We start from the raw sequence: 17,795 nt of genomic DNA on the forward strand, positions 1-17,795 counted from the left end.
CTTGTGACGTGTGCCGAGATCATCCACACAGCTGGAGCAGAGGCCCAGCCTCATCCTGGCCTTCCCCTCCTTATCAGACTGTCCTGCAGGCTGCTCCAGTGGCTCCCATGGGTACCCTGTGCTAGGATTGGAGATGTTGCTGTACCAAGATGCCTACCGCCAGTGTAATCAACCTCCAGATGCACGTGTCACCGTTCAGGCCACCCCAACAGGCTCAAACCCACCACCGTGCTCCCATTCTCTGCTGACCCGCACCTCCTCCGTGATGACGGACGGGAGGACCCCGCCGGTCTCTGCACAGCACACCTTCTGAGGCTGCAGCCCCAGCTGCCCAGTGTGGTGGGAAACCCCAGTGGGGATCAGTCCCTGCCCTTAAGAGACAGTCATGCTGCTCAGAAGTGCTGGCCGGGGCAGTCCACTCTGCCCTGCTCTGTGGAGCTCCCCTCTCTTCTAGTTCACTGAGAAAGCACCTCTTCTCCCTCATCGCACTGCAAAGGCATCCCTGCTGCACCTAGTGGGTGCCATGACTTTTCTAGAGGCTCCTGAGTCAGAGCAGGGAGAGACTGGGGGGAGGAGAGCGCAGAAGATGCCACCCCTAAATGTGCCGCTTTGGCATGTGGAGTATTTAGAGCTGAAGGCAGTCAAGACGCAGCAGCCTCAGGAAAAACTTTTACCTCCTCCTAACTGCCTCAAGAAATTTAGATACCGGACAGAGAGACGCTACCAGAGACATGTTTTTATCTGAGAGAGCCATCTGTGTGGTAGGGCTGACATCTGATCCTCCAGCAACTCCTCGTCTCATCTTCCTGTGAGTCCCCTCGGCTCCATTTGAAGCCCCAGGCCCCCATTCCTTAGATCAGGGCGGCTTACAAGCTTCAACTACCTGACTGCCTTTGTGGCGCATCTTTGTGGGGCTCCTAAATGTATACAGTTAAATTAATTTTTCTCCTGTTAATCTGCCTTATGGCAATTTAATTATTAGACCAGCCAAAGAACCTAGAAGGGTACAAGGAAACATTTCTTGCCCCTACAATTATAACTGGGCCTCAGGCAACAGGGTCTCAGAAACACTGAACGTGAATATTCATTACTGATATCTTTCAGGGTTCCATGCCGGCTCCCTGCTGCTCCAGCCCCAAGGCCACAGCGGCTCTAGGATGATGCCTTGATGCCTTGACCACTCCCGGGAGAGTTCCTCTGTGTTTGCTCCAAGGGCCCAGAGGCCTCCTGATGTTTCTGCCACCATCTCCATAGGTCATTGGTCACTGGGCCACCTTCAGGCACACAGGGTGCAGGTAAGAGAATAGCCTTTCCCTCCACTCCCAGGGCCATGCTCAGGCCCAGACCTGCATGGTCCTGGGCTGGAGGGTCTGGTAGCCCACACAGTACCCAGCTGACCACGTCCTCTCAGCCCGGGGAGAAATAGAACCAATAATTAGGTTAACCCAACAATAGAGGAGGCTCAAAAATGATGCTCAAAACCCAGATGCGCACACTGCATGAGGCCATTTGCAGAAAGTTCAAGGAGAGGCAAAGCCCTAGTCCACAGAGACAGATGTGTGCATCACCCAGAACCAGGGGCGTACACAGGATTGACCACAGAGAGGCAGGAGGAAATGTTCTAGAGCTTGGTGGGGCGGCACTACCGGTGTATGCACGTGCTAGAATTCCTCAGTCTGGACACATAAAATGAGGCATGCATTGTATGGGCATCATACCTCATTCAAGTTGATTTTTAAAAATCAAGAAAGGTTTCCAAGCAGTGGACAGAAGACCAGGGCTAGACATGCACCTCCCTGAGGGTACAAGCAGCTGCCCCTCCCCCACTGGCCAGGTAAGGGTCATCTTCACCCCTCCACCTGCATCCCCCACCCATAGTAGGGCGCATACAGCTGCCAGGGTGAGATTGCAGGTCATACCTCTTCTCTGCTTAAACACCAGCCGCTTTGCTTCCTGTCCCTAGAGCAGGCCGGCCGAGCCCCACCCCAGGGCCTTTGCACTGGCTGTTCCCTCTGCCTGATGCTCTCTTCCCTTGTGTCTGCAGGACTTCCTGCCCTTTAGGTAGGTTTCCACCTAAATGTGTGTCGCCTCAGAGGCATCCCTGACTGGGGTCCATCTCTATTTCACCCTTCACTCCGCTTCCAACAAAGTCCCTGTAGCTCCCTGATCTTAATTACTGATCACTACCCTCCCCCCTACACCCCCTAACGCTGGGCTGGGCAATGCCACAGCCAGGCTTGGAGATGAGGTCAGTCCACACTGACGCCTGCTCTAAGGATAAAATGTACACACACAGAAGATTGTAAGATATGTCATTCACATATGGGTTAAACAAAAAGTATTGTTTTTATATGCTTGTTTCTTTTTGCTCTTTTTTTTTTTTTTTTTTTTTTTGTGGTACATGGGCCTCTCACTGTTGTGGCCTCTTCCATTGCGGAGCACAGGCTCAGTGGCCATGGCTCACGGGCCTAGCCGCTCTGCGGCATGTGGGATCTTCCCGGACCAGGGCATGAACCCATGTCCCCTGCATTGGCAGGAGGACTCTCGACCACTGCGCCACCAGGGAAGCCCACTTTTTGCTCTTTTTAATGTGTCTCCCAGCTAATGTAGTTATGCAAGGGTTTGTCTTATGTCTCCATCACGTAGGGGCTCTACCACCTGGAGTCCCTGGCCCCCGGGTCCCCTGCCCACACTCCATACACAGGCCCCAGACGCTCTGGCCAGGGAGAAGCCCCAGAAAGGTGTGCCAACTGAATAAATAAATGAGCTGTGAGAAAGAGAACCCGATGAGCTTTTCTCAAATAAAGGTTAATTCATTTACGTTTGGCAAAGAAGTTCCCCCAGGACCGGGCGCACACGAGGTCTTCCTTCGTCTGCCTCGGAAGGCTGCAGCCTTGTGCGCTGGGGACTCCTAGACGCGGACAGCCGAGAGGGGGGGCGAGAGACGCCCCTTCCCCCTTTCAGACCAGGAGACAGAGCTCGGGGTTACAAGCATCGCCGACCTCAAGGAGGTGACACCTTCTGCGAGACCGGGGTGAGCCGGGCTGAGGAGCGCGGGAGTGGGAAAACGGGACTCGGAGAGGAGGACCGGGACTGGGAAGGAGTGAGCCGCGTCGGGCGGGTAGAGAAGCGAGAGGAGGGGCACGATTGGGGGAGGGGCAGGACTAGGGCGGAGGACAGGGGCGAGCGGTGGGGAGGGGCGGAAGAGGAGAAGCCAGGCGGGCGGGGGCGGGGCATCCGGGGCGGCCCAGGGATAAAGACTCGGTGGCTGACTGGGCTGTGCTCCTGTCACCGGATCGCTCTTCGGCTGCAGCTCCGTCCGCCTCCGAGAGATCATGGCCGGATCCCCGCGCACCCCGCTGCTTCTGCTGGCCGTCTTGGCCCTCGCCCTGGCCCTGGCCGTGAGCCCTGCGGCAGGGCAGGGCGTCAGAAAGAAAGGCCTGGTGGGCGGCCTGATGGAGGCGGACGTCAACGAGAAGGGCGTACAGGAGGCGCTGTCCTTTGCCATCAGAGAGTACAACAAGCAAAGCAACGACGCCTATCAGAGCCGCGCGGTGCGCGTAGTGCGCGCCTTCAAGCAGGTGCGTCCAGTCTGGGAGGGGGCACAGGGCCGGGATGCGGGGGCCGGGGAGGGGGCGCGGAGCCCCGGGTGCAGGGGCCGGGGGCGCCGGGCCAAGCTACAAGGCAGGGGCGCCGGGGCCGGGCAGCCCTGAATGCGGGAGGCCGGCCCCCGAGAGGGCGTGGCCTGCGCGCTCACCAGCCCCGCCCCCCCAGCCCCCCCAGCTCTCGGGAGGGCAGCTCCCAGCCCCTTGAGGCCCCGGGGATCGCAAAGGACGCGGACGGACTTCTCACCCCGGCGCAGCCCCCGACCTTTTCCGGCGCCCGCAGCCCTTGGCGAGACCGGCCGGCCCTCTCGGTCGGCGCTGGGGTCAGGGCCCAGCCTCCTGGGACCCGGGGGGGCTTGGCGCGAGTTGTCAACTAAATGACCGCAGGCGAGGTAAAAACAGACCCACACCTGTCTGTCCTTCTGGCTCTGCCACTGAATGCCCTTAAGCACTTTTTCCTTTTTATTTTGACATAATTTCAGACTTAAAAAGCAGTAGCAAAAATAGCACATAGAATCACTGTAGATTCTTCACCCAGATTCTTCAAACGTTAAAAAGTTGACATAGTTGCTTGATCCACCTCATCCCCACGTACACGTGTGTAGGGATGTATATATGCATTTATTTTTCTGAACCCTTTGAAGGTAAACACTTTTGTGTATATTTCCTAAAAACAAGGTTATTTTCTTCCATAACCACAATACAGTTTTGAAAATCAGGACTCTTTAATACACAGGCCTTATTCAGATGCCACTGATCATCCCACTGTGTCATTTATAGCCAAGGACACTCCCAGGCCACACGATGCAGCCACTGTCCTGCAGCCCCTTTTACTCTGGAGCAGCCCCTGGGTTGTCTCATGACCTTGGCGTTGTTTCTGAAGGGTCCAGCCAGTTGTGGCTCAGACTGTCAGTGGGTTTGGGCTGGCCTGATGTTTCCTCGACATGAGAGAGCCTCTAGTCACACAGAAGAGGCATGCTCCCCTCTGAGCCTCCTGTCAGCAGATGCCACTAAACGTACCTGGCCACCATGTTGTCGTGTAGTGGCACTGGGGACAGACACTCTGAACATCCTCCAGGGCACCCGGAGGTCATCAGCAAACAGACAAGTCCGTGAGTTGGCCCATGGTGTCCAGTGTGTCCCAGAGCAGGGGATCTGGCATAAGAATACAAAGCTTCCTGGACCGTCGCTTCCACCGGCAGGTCACATCCATGGGAACAGCCTCTGGGCTGTGACATCTCACTCCCACCCTGAGATGGGCACACGGTCGCTGACAGCCTGACCTCTGCCTCTGTCAGCCTGCCTGGGGTTCTGGCCAGATAAGGAGCCCATTGTCAGAGTTGAGAAGAGGGCAGGAGGGAGAGTTAGGATGGGCTACAGGGCCTTGCGCTGGTCCTTGAAGGAAGGCTAGAATTTAGACCCTCCGGCCTGCATCCCATTGGAGAGCAGGACGCAGCCACACAGCACCGAGAGTGTGGTCCTGCATGCCAGCCATAGGGCTCCCTGCCATCTTCTCTTGAAACTTCAGAAGATGGGTCAAGACCAGACCCATTTCTCCTCCTGCAGCAGTGGGCTGGTGCTGTCCCCTTTGGATAGGACCTGCTCTCTCCATTCACCAGGTCCCCTCCAGCCTGCTCCTCTCCAGTGTGACACTAGCTCACTGGCCACATGGGGAAGCTGACAGCAGAGGGATCATGGGTCTACCAGGTGGGTCTACCAGGTGGAGCCTGGGTCCTGGCCCCTCATTCCGTGTTTCTCCAGGTTCTAACGAAACATGTCTGGGATGCCTGTGTGAAGCCAGAGTTCGCTTCTCTTCTGTAATCTCAAGTGTAAAAGGCACGCAATATATGACACACTTGAGAAATATTCCCATCAAAAACCACACCTAAGAGGAAGGCACTCCAGGCGGTCTTTTATTGGCCTAAACGTCCGCGAACGTGAAGCTCTCGTTTTCTTCTGTTCCGGGAGGGAATAAATAAACCTGGGCTACATGCAGGGAATGGGATGCTGTGGGCTCCACCCTGGGGACTGGAGTTCACCGTAAGTGTAATCACCAGGCCACAGCTTTCCTGCGGATGCAGTGTGGACTCTTGACACAGGGCCACCATCTTGCGCTCAGTCCCCTCCCTGGCCCTGGGCGCTGGCCAGTTGCTTGCCTGTACCCAGGCTGGCTCCTCGGAGCTGTGCCTTCTGTTCCTGGACCCAGTTAGAGCGTTGGTCCCTGGCTTCCCCCTCTGTGTCCCTGTGGGAGATGCCTTGTTGGAGCAGCTGGTAAACAAGTTCCAGGGAGGGCCTGGGGCGCAGCGGCCGTCAGGAGGCGGCTGTGCTTCCTGGGTGTGGCTCTGGCAGCCTGTGAACGCGGGGGGTGGTGGGAAGAAGGTAACCATGTGTGTGCAGCCGGCAGGTGTCATAAGCGTGTGTGCTCTCTCCGTGTCCAGGTTGTGTCCGGGATGAACTACTTCTTGGACGTGGAGATTGGCCGAACCACGTGCACAAAGTCCCAGGCCAACTTGGACAACTGTCCCTTCCATGACCAGCCACAACTGAAAAGGGTACGCGCCTGACGGGAGCAGGGGTTGGGGGTGCTCATGGGGGCGCATCACGGGTGCCTGCCGGGGCTGTGAAGGGAAGGGTATGTGTGCACGTGACTGCTCTGGATTTATGGGGGTTTAGCTGGGGAATTGGGGCACCGTCTGCTTTGGGGATTGTTGCCTGCGGGATGGAGGACCCAGCTGCGGGTGTTTGCTGGGAAGGGAGAAAAGGCCCTTTAATCCCAGCCTCGCGCCCCCATCCCCGGGCAGATTAGAGGGAATTGGAGGCCTGTAACCGGCCCACCATGCCACCTGCTCACCAAAGGCCAGACTCTCCCAGGGGCTTGGCTGGTTCTCAGGGGTCTCGGCCTCAGGGAGGGCTGCACTCCTTTGTCACCCCTCCCGGGCCCCACCTCTGCAGGGGCTTTCCTGGACCTGGGTCCCAGCCCCTGGGTCCTCCCCTCTGGTCCTGTCTCAGTGCCAGCCTGCTGGGGGTGGGGGCTGGGGCCAGTGCACTTTCCTCTTTAACTGTAACCCTGACCAACCATCCCTCTCTTCCCTTTCGCAGCAAAAGCTTTGCAACTTCCAGGTTTACGTCGTCCCCTGGACGAACACCATCTCCCTGGTGAATTTCAGCTGCCAGAATGAATAGGGGACTGGGCATCAGGCAGGCCGCTGACTGCCTCTCACTCACGCCCCCCCAGAGCACTCACACCTCCCTCCGATGGGTGACCCGCCTGGTGGATGTGCCCTCCGTGTGCCGTCCCAGCAGACACACAGAGAAGGCTCCTTGGGCATTTTTGGAACGGCTAAGGGGCTCTAACTCATTTCTTTCTTCTAATTGCTTTCCAAGTGAACCAAATGCCCTCGCTCTGCTATTTTACTCAATAAAAAAGTAACAGCAGCTACTCCTTGAGTTGCTCACTGTCTCGGGCGGTGCAGCGGGAAGGATCTAAGCAGTTACTTTATGGAGGCACCCCGTCTCGCTGGCTCTGAGGGCAGGCAATGGGGAGGGGCGGGGAGCAGGCGTGGCAGGCGAGCTGGGCCTTCAGCTCTCATACTCCTGATAATCGGACAAGGGAGAGGAGGGGGGACCTAAGCTGCTGACCCCAGAGACTCAGCTGCTGTGTCTGTGAATGAGTCAGACTGTGTGCTGGGGCTGGACAGGAGGCTGGGGAGGTGATGGAGCCTGAGACCTGAGTCACCCTCCGAGGGGCTGCACGTGTGCTGAGCTGATCAGACTCCTGGGATGAGTCTCACTGGTCACGTTCCCTAGAAGCAAAATAATGATTTAATGTCTACCTCTTTCCACAAACAACTTTGGGTACCTACGAAAAAACAAAGACCAAAAGTATGTGTAACTGATGGAGCGAGGGAATACGGATCAGAATCAAGGTCAAACAAGGTCGGAATTGGGAATTCAATAGAATGAGAGCAGGCCTTCTCTGATACATTTCGGGAGCCGTGGAATCTACAAGGATTTTACCTATTCACACTCCTCCTATTCTCTGGGCTCCTAGATAAAACGGGTCTTAGCGCAGAACTCCACGTAAGGGGTGTGGAACTTAAGACACATAGTGGGCCTTCTTCTTTCCCTAAGGGCTGTATAATTAATAGGCAATGTCACCTCTTAGTGTCACCATCGTTCTGCAGCAGAGTGGATATTTAGTGCCCCAAGCTGGGAACAACGCCGCTCCCTGCACTGCCCTCACGTTGACCATTCACTACCGAGGGTGACGCTTCCTCTGTTCCCAGATACCCACCACGCTCAGGTCAGCGTTGCCCAGCCCTCCTGTTGTGTTGCAGTGACCACAGAAGGCGAAGGGACAAAGGGAACTCACCTAGATGACTCCAAGGCTGGCACCTCAGGTGCCACAGCTGCACCTGCAAAGCTAGAACCGGGACACCAGGAAGAGGGTGGGGACCGTCCCCTTCCACCTGCCGTCCCCTGACTCACTGGGCCCTGAGGGCTTCCCCCCCACCCCGCCGCCCCCTATCTCTGTCTTCACCGAGCGCACAGCAGAGCCTTCTCACCCCAGACTTGACTTAACAGAAGGGCTTTGGGATTCAAGGAGTGAGGCGCTGTCTGCAGGCCTGGCACTGGCCAGGTTTGAACCTGGGGCTGGGCCCTGCAGGGGATCCTGGGACTTGTGGACACAGAAGTGGTGGCCTGGGGCAAAGGCCTCCCTGCAGAGACTCTCCTCCTGGGTGGAAAATCTTGCCTTTCCACAAGCAGCCAGCAGCTAGGCTGATTTCCCATAAAGTCATCCCTTTGTGATGCTTCCAATGCCCTGTTCGTCGTGGAAGTCTGGGCAGCTGCGTCGGGGTGTTCTCTGCTTGGCTCACCTGCTTCTCCCACCACCTAGCCCCCGCTTCCGCAGCCCACACTGCAGGGTTCAGGTCGGTGCCACCCCAGGTGGGACAGGGGGTGGGACTGTGTGACTGGGAGGCCTCACTGACCAGGATGTCACCCAGACCAGTGTGTCTAGGTAGGAAGCACAGCCCCTGAAACTTTCATCTGCACGGTTGTACTTTTTCTTTTTTTCTTTTTGCTGTACGCGGGCCTCTCACTGTTGTGGCCTCTCCCGTTGCGGAGCACAGGCTCTGGACGCGCAGGCTCAGCGGCCATGGCTCACGGGCCCAGCCGCTCCACGGCATGTGGGATCTTCCCGGACCGGGGCACGAACCCGTGTCCCCTGCATCGACAGGCAGACTCTCAATCACTGCACAACCAGAGAAGCCCTGCACAGTTGTACTTTTATGCTTGTTTATTTTAAACATAAATATAAGTGTGGTTAAAAAGCAGAATTCAACTGAGTGAATTTGAAGGTCTTGGCTTTATCCAATGGCTCATGAATGTGGCAGCATCTCATAGAGCGACCTGAAGGGCACGCAGAGGAGCCCTAGAGCATGGAAGTTGCTATAGAAAGGAGGGTGGGTGAGGAAGTCAGCCAAAGAAAAGGGTTATTTTGGGCCTAGACATCTTTGGGAGGAAGGGGAGCAGGGAAGGCATGGGTTTTACCGTGCAGGCTGCCTCTTCTTCCTCTGGGGATGGGGAGGCCCCACGTGACAGGTGACCTCATCGTACTGAGCAGAAAATCCCATGCTGTTAGGATGACATTTCTGGGGAAGGTCAAGACTACACTTAGGTGAGGTGTTAAATCTAGGTTTTGTATCCTGTGACGCCACTGGGGGGCTGTGTGTTTTCTCTTTGTGTATAATTGAAGTGAAACTATTCATATAATTAGATTTAGCACAGGGCGTGGCTCTGGATGAAGCTCATTGATCTAACTACATTTTATAGTGGTTTAAAACGTTGACACTCCTTGCATTGAGAGGTGGGGTCCGTAAGCTGCCTATTCACTCTAGGTGGGCTTGTGACTCCTTCAACCGAAAACTGCAGAAGAAGTGGCCCTGTGACCTTCAAGCTGCAGAGAAAGCTTCCTTCCCCCAGCTCCCTCAGACACTTGCCTTGGGGGAAGCCATGTGGAGAGGCCCCAGGGGTGCCCACCGGACGGCCCCAGAGGAGCTCCCAGCCAAAGCCGGCATCAGCGGCCGCCAGGTGAGTGGGCCACCATGGATGTCCAGCCCACCTGGACATCCAGCCCTGGCTGTCATCTGATTGCAGTCACGAGACAGCCCCAAGCAAGAGAAAATGGTTGTTGTACAGCACCTAGTGTTCAAGGGATGTGTCACATGGCGGTGGGTCTGGGGCAGGTGCGTGTGGAGAGCACACAGACACAGAAGGGGTGATGCCCAGGGAGGCTGGGTGAATGTCCCACTGGCCACGTGGCCTCCAGCTCCCGCTGTGTTGAGCCTCAGGTGTCGTTCTGGGGTGGAGGGAGGGGCAGTAGAGCTCCTTCCTCGTGGGGTCGCGGGAATCCCGTTTGTTCATGTCTGTAAACACCTAGAACAGTGCACAACACATGAAGCCACTGAAGTTTGTCACATTAATGCATCTCATGTCTCCAGTCAGAATGTCAACAGACTTTAGTTTTAGGTGGTGTCTTACAAGAGTCTAATGTCATTTTTTCAAATGAGGTGATTAGCCTTTTTTTTTCCTGTGAATTTTCCAAGAACTGCTTCAAAAGATGAGGCTTTTCGTTCCCACAGCATAGGGGGTCACTTTCTGTATCTCAGTGCTAAATCTAGCTGGTTCATTTTTCTGTGCCAACTACTCCATTTTAATACACTGTTTTCATATCCACTGGGTAAGAGCCATCCTCTTTATTATTTTCTAAATTTTATTTCCAAATATGTTGTATTTATTTATTTCTAAATATGTTGTATTTGTTTTTTTTAATTTTCAAACAGGTTCTGATCCTCTCTCGTGACTCTGGGCAGTGGCCACAGCTCCCCGTCAGCCCCGTGGACACGAGGGTGAACAACCGACACACTTACAACCGTTCTGGACCCAGACAACCACTCTGTTTTTCACTTTCAGTACCGTATTCAATAAATTACATGAGAGAGTCAACACTTCATTATAAAATAGGGCTTGTGTTAGATGGTTTTGCCCAACCGCAGGCTAATGTAAGTATTCTGAGCACATTTAAGGTGGGCTAGGCTAAACTCCAATGTTTGGTAGGTTAGGCCTATTAGATGCAGTTTTGACTTACAATATTTCAACTTATGATGAGTTTATCAGGCTGTAAGTTGAGAAGATCTGTATCCCCTTTTTGTGGATCATTTCTTGACTTATTTGATTCTAGCTGGTTTGGGTCATGGAGACTCTGGCTCAGGCATACTCTCCAAACCATGGGCATTGTTTTGTTTCTAATAATAATTTTTGTCTCCCTAATTCACTGTATTCTCTTGGAAGTTTTAAATGCATGTGGGCAGCCATTGACCAGGCGATAGTTGGTCTCTTGCGGACTAAAAGACGAAAGAGAACAGGGGACATAACCGGCTCCAAGGAAACGAGCTTGACATCCTCTCCTGTGAACACCACACTGAGACCCAAGGAGGCAATGGTAACTGAGTCACACTAAGGCCAGTGGTTTTTTTTTTTTTGTGGTACGCTGGCCTTTCCCTGTTGTGGCCTCTCCCTCTGCGGAGCACAGGCTCCGGACGTGCAGGCTCAGCGGCCATGGCTCACGGGCCCAGCCAGTCCGTGGCATGTGGGATCTTCTCGGACCGGGGCACGAACCCATGTCCCCTGCATCGGCAGGCGGACTCTCAACCACTGCGCCACCAGGGAAGCCCAGGCCAGTGGTTTTGATCAAACCTCTGGAGTGGCCAAGAGGATGACCGGTGGCGTCGGGTGGGGGGGGGACTATGGAAATAAATATCTAGGCCCAAGACAGGGCTGCTCCTCCTGAAGATGCCACGTCAGCAAACTGAACTTCAGGGTTCTTGTAAATGCTTCACTTGACCAGAAATGCAGAATATCCAGTCAGCCAATCCGCAAATTCCAAGCCAACTCTGGCTCCACGTTTATTTCCTTGTTCCTTGATCTTTCTAAAACAAGATCAGATATGCAGCCCCCCCCATCATGCCCTGTGTCCACGTTGCTGCTTCCGACGCTCTATAAACTCGCTCTTGACCAAAATCCCTTGAGAAGAATGTGCCACTGTACTCCCCCAACCCATGGATTATTTTCCCTTGAATAGAGGGCATCAAACTTGTTCCTAAATTGTCTTAATTTTGTCATTTGACAATCTTGTCAAGAAATAGGAAAGACAACCCAAAGACTGGAAGAAAACATTTGGAAATCATCTATCTGATATGGAGCGTGTATCCAGAATTCATAAAGAACTCTTACAACTCAATAAGAAGAGAACTAACCCATTTTTAAATAAACAAATAAACCCCAATTTTAAAAATTAAAAAATAACACAATGAAATTTTTACAAAAATAACTCAATTTAAAGATCCCAAAGGATCTGAACAGACATGTCTCCAAAGAAGACATGCAAATGGCCAATAAGCACATGAAAAATGCTCATCGTTAGCCACTAGGGAAACGCAAATCAAAATCAAACTGAGAGACCACTTCATACCCACCACATGGTTATAAGAAGAAAGACAAACAATAACAAATTAGAATCCTCATATATTGCTGGTGGGGATTAAAATGGTGCAACTGTAAAAGGTTAAATGTAGAGTTACCACATCACCCAGCAATTCTACTTCTCTGTTGATACTGATATAAATGAAAATGTGACCATAAAAAACTTATACATGAATTCTTATAGCAGCATTATTCACAGTTTCAAAAAATAGAAATAAAACCCCCAGATGTCTGTCAATTGATGAACGAGTAAACAAAATGTAATATATCTACACAACAGAATATGTTGGGCAATAAAAAGAAGGATGTACTGATCCATGCTACCGCATGGATGAACCCTGAAAACGTTACGCTATTTGAAAAAACTCAGCAACAAAAAGACCACATATTGTATAATCCTGTTTATGTTAAATGGCCAAAGGAGGCAAATTTATGGAGACAGAATGTAGACTAGTGGTTGCCCAGGGTTGGGGGTGGCAGAGGGGTGGGAAGTGACTGTTACAGGTAGGGGGTGGCTTTGGGGGAATAATGAAAATGGTCTAAAATTAGATTTGCACAATTCTGTGAATATACTAAGAACCACTAAACTGTACACATTAAATGGTTGAATTGTGTGGTTTGTGAATTATACCTGAATAAAGTTGTTTTTAAAAAATTCATCCCAAAGCTACAATTGACCCAAACCAAATGTTTTCTGCCTGTTCTCTTTCCCATCCCAAATAATTTCCAGCCACATTTCCAAGCCTCAACAAAATTAAATCAGTACAGTCAAACAATTGTACTCTGATGACAAGTCAACATAGACATTTCCAGCCCGCCTGACCCCCATTATCTCATTCCCAGGAAAAATCAAATTCAAGATTAACTCCTCTTGCAAGATGAAGTCCTAAGAAATTAGAGTCCAAAGGATTTAAAACCCCAACTAGGATGCCCTTGTTCTTGTGTGAGTTAAAGACCCAAAGTCTTAAGTTAAAGTTCACCAAGGATCCTCCCCCAATTTTTATTTGGTTCAGGCTCAGCCAGAATCTCAGCCATTGAGGCTCCTGGTCTTGGTTCCTGGGCGAAGTCCAATTTCCTGCAGCCACTAGAGCCCATTTCTCACTCTGATTGGGTGTAGGGGTTTTAAAGCAGCACTTCCCAAAATGTAGTCCTTGGACCAGTAGCAGTAGCAATGCCAGCCGGGAATCTGTTAGGAATAAACATTCCTGGGCTCCAGCCCAGCCCTGCTGAATCAGTCTGGGGTGGAGCCCAATAATCCATGTTAAGAAACTGTGGCAGTGCTTCCCTGGTGGCGCAGTGGTTGAGAGTCCGCCTGCCGATGCAGGGGACACGGGTTCGTGCCCCAGTCCGGGAAGATCCCACATGCCGCCGAGCGGCTAGGCCCGTGAGCCATGGCCGCTGAGCCTGCGCGTCCGGAGCCTATGCTCCGCAATGGGAGAGGACACAGCAGTGAGAGGCCCGCGTACCGCAAAAAAAAGAAGAAACTGTGGCAGGCAGCCCCCTGGCTGGTCCCCCTGATCTCCATCTCCTGGGATTCATGCCCTTGTGTAATCCCTTTCCCCTGAGTATGGCTGGACTCAGTGACTAGTTTTTAATGAAAGGACCACAGCAGAAGTGATGAGGCATCACTGACCAATCTTTCCATAACATCTGTAGACTGTGGCTTCCGCCTCGGGCTTCCGCCTCGGGCACTCGATGGCTCACTGTGACCACAGGACACTCAGGCAGCCCCTGGAGAGACTCACAGACGAGGAACCAAGACATGCCAGCAGCCACATGGAGGGGCTTGGAATCAGCCCCTCACCAGCCAAAGCAGTCAAGCCTCCATCTGAGACGCATCTATGCTGACAGCCTGATGTAACCTCATGGTACCTTGGGCTGGAGGCACCAGTTTGGCTGCACCTGGATTCCTGGGGCACAGAAACGGTGAGACAATCAATGCTCACTGTTTGAAGTTGCTAATTTGTTGCACAGCAATGGGTAACTGACTCACCAGCCCTGAGGGCATTCTGAAGCAGGCTAAAGTTGAGAACCACTGCTTCACTGAAGGAATTGTCAGAGACCAACTGAATCAGATTTCTCACTCCTCCCCTTGCCCTTCAGTAAGGATCAGGAAAGTTGTTTTTTTTTTTTTTTTTTTTTGCGGTATGTGGGCCTCTCACTGTTGTGGCCTCTCCCTCTGCGGAGCACAGGCTCCGGACGCGCAGGCTCAGCGACCATGGCTCACGGGCCCAGCCGCTCCGCGGCATGTGGGATCTTCCCGGACCGGGGCACGAACCCGTGTCCCCTGCATCGGCAGGCGGATTCTCAATCACTGCGCCACCAGGGAAGCCCAGGAAAGTTTTTGATGGTCTTCTGCCCTTTCATTAAGGAGTCCTTTGGCTGCTTGTGGTTTTTTGTTTGGTTGGTTGCACTTTTTAGTGCCAGAATAAGTCAACACGGCTGTGAATTTAGTTTTTCCCAAGCAATCTTGCAATCTCATGAGGTGCAAGCTATGAGGAGGGATGTCGGGGAAAGAGGGAGGGGCACAGAGACAGGGTAGGTGGGAAGCCTGAGGGCAAGGCAATCACCTTAGGATTTGACTGCAAGGGATTTGAGCTCTCTCCCATGCTTATCTTAGACCATGTAGACTGAAAGTCTAAAGGCAAGTGCCACTGATCACTCCCCAAGTGAGCCCTGGCTATTGCTGGCACCGTCCCCCTGCCCCGTCCCCATACTCACATCACTCTGTGGGGTCTCACAGCTTCTTTGCATTCCCAGGGATGCAAAAAGCTGAGAACCATTCTTTTCTTTTTTCAAATTAATGTCAACACACGAGCAACCCCTTCACGCTCCCAGCCACTGTCCAGGCCCCAGGAGCAGGTCACTGTGTCCCAGTTTTCCCAGGGCCTCCCTGGGGCTGGTCTGGTCACAGGTTTACATCACTGCCCTGAACTGGCCAGTATCAGGCTCTCTGTCTGATCTCTGATGTGACAGGGGCAGCGGACACACGCAGGCATCGCCCCACCTCTGGTACCTGATGCTCACATTTCACTACTGCTAGAGGTCACCTTTTGACTTGAACCACTGTGCGTGGATGCTGGACAGGTAGATCCAAGTCTAATTCTTCAGCCTGCGTTCACGTGGGTGGTGGGAGGCTTAAGAAAGAGGTTCACTTAGTTGAGAACAGCTGACGGGCCTGAAAATGTAAAGAAGGTGGAAAATGGATGGGATCAGTTTTCTGTTCCCCCAAAGGGAATGCCACCTCTGCACTGACTTTCCTGTGTGATGTTTCCAGAGTAAGTGCCAGTGCTGGGCATCTGTGGTTGATCCCTGAACAACACGAATTAAAGAAGTGGAAATTTGGCCGAGTTGACGGAACTGCCGCAGGAGACCCCAAACCGACTCTGAATGGACTCGTTTCAAGGAAAAGCAGCTGGCGTCTCCGCCACGGTAGCCGTGAAGGCAAAAAAGACACACTTGTCAGATTGGCAGCGTCTAAAGAGACTGTTTTGAAAAGAGCAGCGGTAAACACTGCCCAGAGTTGTCAAAATGAAAAGTCTGCAGGTTTCCACACAGCGTGAGAAAGTGGCCCGGGCGGGACAGCCCCAAAGGCCCAGGCAGAGGGGTTCCGGCCACGAGGGAGAAAGGGAGGCACTTGGCTGGCGGACGATCGCACAGATCTTCTCCCTGATTTCATCCCAGGATAGAACAAGAGCCCAGGGCTGCTGACCTGGGCGTGGAGCAGGGACGGTGGTGTTCCGGGAGCCCCAGTTCAGCGGGGCTAAGAGGTCACACAGCACAGCTGCCCACACCCCTCATGGGAACTTGACCCCAAGCCACATGCAGGAAGAGGGGAGGGGCTGGGAAAGCTGAGAACCTGCTGTGGGGTCAGAACACAGGGACTGTATCGCCCGAGCTCCCCAACACGTGGAATTGGAAGCTGGGAGGGCGAGTTTGGCTGTCAAAGCCTTTCAAAGAGGCAACCATCCTACTCGATTCTCCAGGATGAGTTTCCTTGAGCTCTGATCCCAGCGTGAATCAGACCAAGGCCAAGTAGCAACGCCCGCCCCCCTAACCTGCGTCCACCCCATCCCGGGGGGACCTGACAGGCAGTGATGGAGCCTGCAAAGCCCTCCTTGATAATAGTATTTGATGCACATTTCCTGAGTTGTTTTGCAGATGTAACCCCCTGTCCCGCAACAAATGGAAGATGTTCACTGCTTGATGACCAAGAGCACATAGCCCTAGGCCTCCTGGAGCCTAAGGACTGAAAATGTTAACCCCTGTGACACCGCCCTGCTACCTCACCATCAGCCAATCAGAGAACTGTGCACAAGCTGATCACAGACCTGCAAGCCCCCTCCCTCACCTGGCTTTTAAAAGTGCTTTGCTGAAACCCTTCCGGCGAGCTCGAGGCTTTTTAGGGCGTGAGCCACCTGGACTCCTTGCCTGGCCCTGCAGTAAACCTTTCTTTGCTCCAAATTCTGACATTTCGGTTTGTTTGGCCTCACTGTGCGTAGGGCACACGAACGTGCGTTAACAACCCTATACCCCGTCGCACAGCCCAGAACCCCAGTGCTTACTGCTGGTGACGAGGGTGGTCAGGACCATGCCTGGCTCCCGAGGGACGCTTGTCCCATGACTAGGGAGAAGCATGGGCGGCACAGAATTGCTTGTCAGCGCCTGGCTCTGCCAGGGTCTCTGTGGTGCCATCCACACATTACCTTGTGCATCTCATAACCACCCTCCAGGCGGGTGCCGGGTGATTCGAAATCTGTGGTCATGGAAACAGGAGCTGACTTGAATCAGAAATGTGTCCCCGGGGCGGCGAGTAGGAAGAAGTGTAAATGAGGCCCCAGCTCAGAGGTGTCAGCCCCAGGGCCTCCATGGCCCTGCTTTGCCTCCTCCTGGTCCTGTGCATGGCCTCCACCTCCCCCTGCCCGCTGGACCAGTGGAGGAGGCCTCACATCCTTTGTATTTTTCTTTCTTTTTGTCATTTTCAGATGCTGTTGTAGCTCTTCCTTTTCAGTTTAAATTTGCTGGAAGTCTAAACGGCATTCCTTAAGTGAACAAAACTCAGTCACGTGATACCTGCGCTAAGCAGGGTGGGGTGGGGCTGGGCCCACACAGAGGGGCTGTCCTGGCCCTGCTCCAGCTGATCCTGATACAGTCCAGGGCTCTTGGCCTTCCCCAATCAATAGAAAGTGATCAGAGGCCAGACAAGGCATTCAGGCTGGCTTTGTTGGGGCCCCGGCTGCAGCAGGGGGGAGTGAAGACAAACAGGTCCCCTTGCTTGCCTGCTCCCTGAGGGGGGGGCGAGCTTGTTCCTTATATGGCGTGAGGGTACGAGTGTGTCCAGGGGTCGGGCTGGAGTTGTGGCCCGGGTGGTCTGCCCGCCCCTTAGGTGGTGGTGTGTGCTGGGGGCATGCCCAGTACCCTGCTTCTGCTCCAGGCTCTTCAAAAATGGCAGTTGGGTTTTTTGGTCTCTTTTGTCCAGAATTTGCCCTAACTTCATGCATGCAGTTATTTTTAGTCCCATGCCATTTCTTTGTATTTTGTTGCTGGAGGAGAGGTGTGTCCAGGTGCAAGCATCGCAGAACTGCAGCAAAGCGTCCCAGGTCCCAGCCGGTCTCAATTTCTCTGGCAGACGGTGGTCACGCAGCT

At 53.4% G+C, this 17,795-nt stretch overlaps 1 protein-coding gene across 3 annotated transcripts; it reads left to right on the forward strand.

The window, feature by feature from the left end:
• Positions 1-2,825: 2,825 nt before the first annotated feature.
• On the forward strand, positions 2,826-7,044 carry CST3 (cystatin C). 3 transcript variants are annotated; one of them, XM_032607203.1, is made up of 4 exons: positions 2,826-3,034; positions 3,314-3,581; positions 6,044-6,157; positions 6,705-7,044. In XM_032607203.1, the coding sequence occupies exons 2-4, from the start codon at positions 3,336-3,338 to the stop codon at positions 6,786-6,788; spliced, it is 444 nt and encodes a 147-aa protein (XP_032463094.1). In that variant the 5' UTR covers positions 2,826-3,034; positions 3,314-3,335; the 3' UTR covers positions 6,789-7,044. The 3 variants fall into 3 exon arrangements, with proteins under 3 accessions (XP_032463094.1, XP_032463095.1, XP_032463093.1); XM_032607204.1 differs by lacking the exon at positions 2,826-3,034 and adding an exon at positions 5,225-5,312 and having other exon boundaries at positions 3,235-3,581; XM_032607202.1 differs by lacking the exon at positions 2,826-3,034 and having other exon boundaries at positions 3,235-3,581.
• The last annotated feature ends 10,751 nt before the right edge of the window (positions 7,045-17,795 follow it).

This window comes from Phocoena sinus, chromosome 15 (assembly GCF_008692025.1).
Source record: "Phocoena sinus isolate mPhoSin1 chromosome 15, mPhoSin1.pri, whole genome shotgun sequence".
Taxonomy (NCBI): domain Eukaryota; kingdom Metazoa; phylum Chordata; class Mammalia; order Artiodactyla; family Phocoenidae; genus Phocoena; species Phocoena sinus.

Excerpts from the sequence above, each read along its gene's own strand:
- CST3 (XM_032607203.1), top strand. The coding sequence starts at position 3,336 with ATGGCCGGATCCCCGCGCACCCCGCTGCTTCTGCTGGCCGTCTTGGCC. Across the intron at positions 3,582-6,043 it reads TAGTGCGCGCCTTCAAGCAG|GTTGTGTCCGGGATGAACTA; the intron begins GTGCGTCCAGTC and ends CTCCGTGTCCAG. Across the intron at positions 6,158-6,704 it reads ACCAGCCACAACTGAAAAGG|CAAAAGCTTTGCAACTTCCA; the intron begins GTACGCGCCTGA and ends TCCCTTTCGCAG.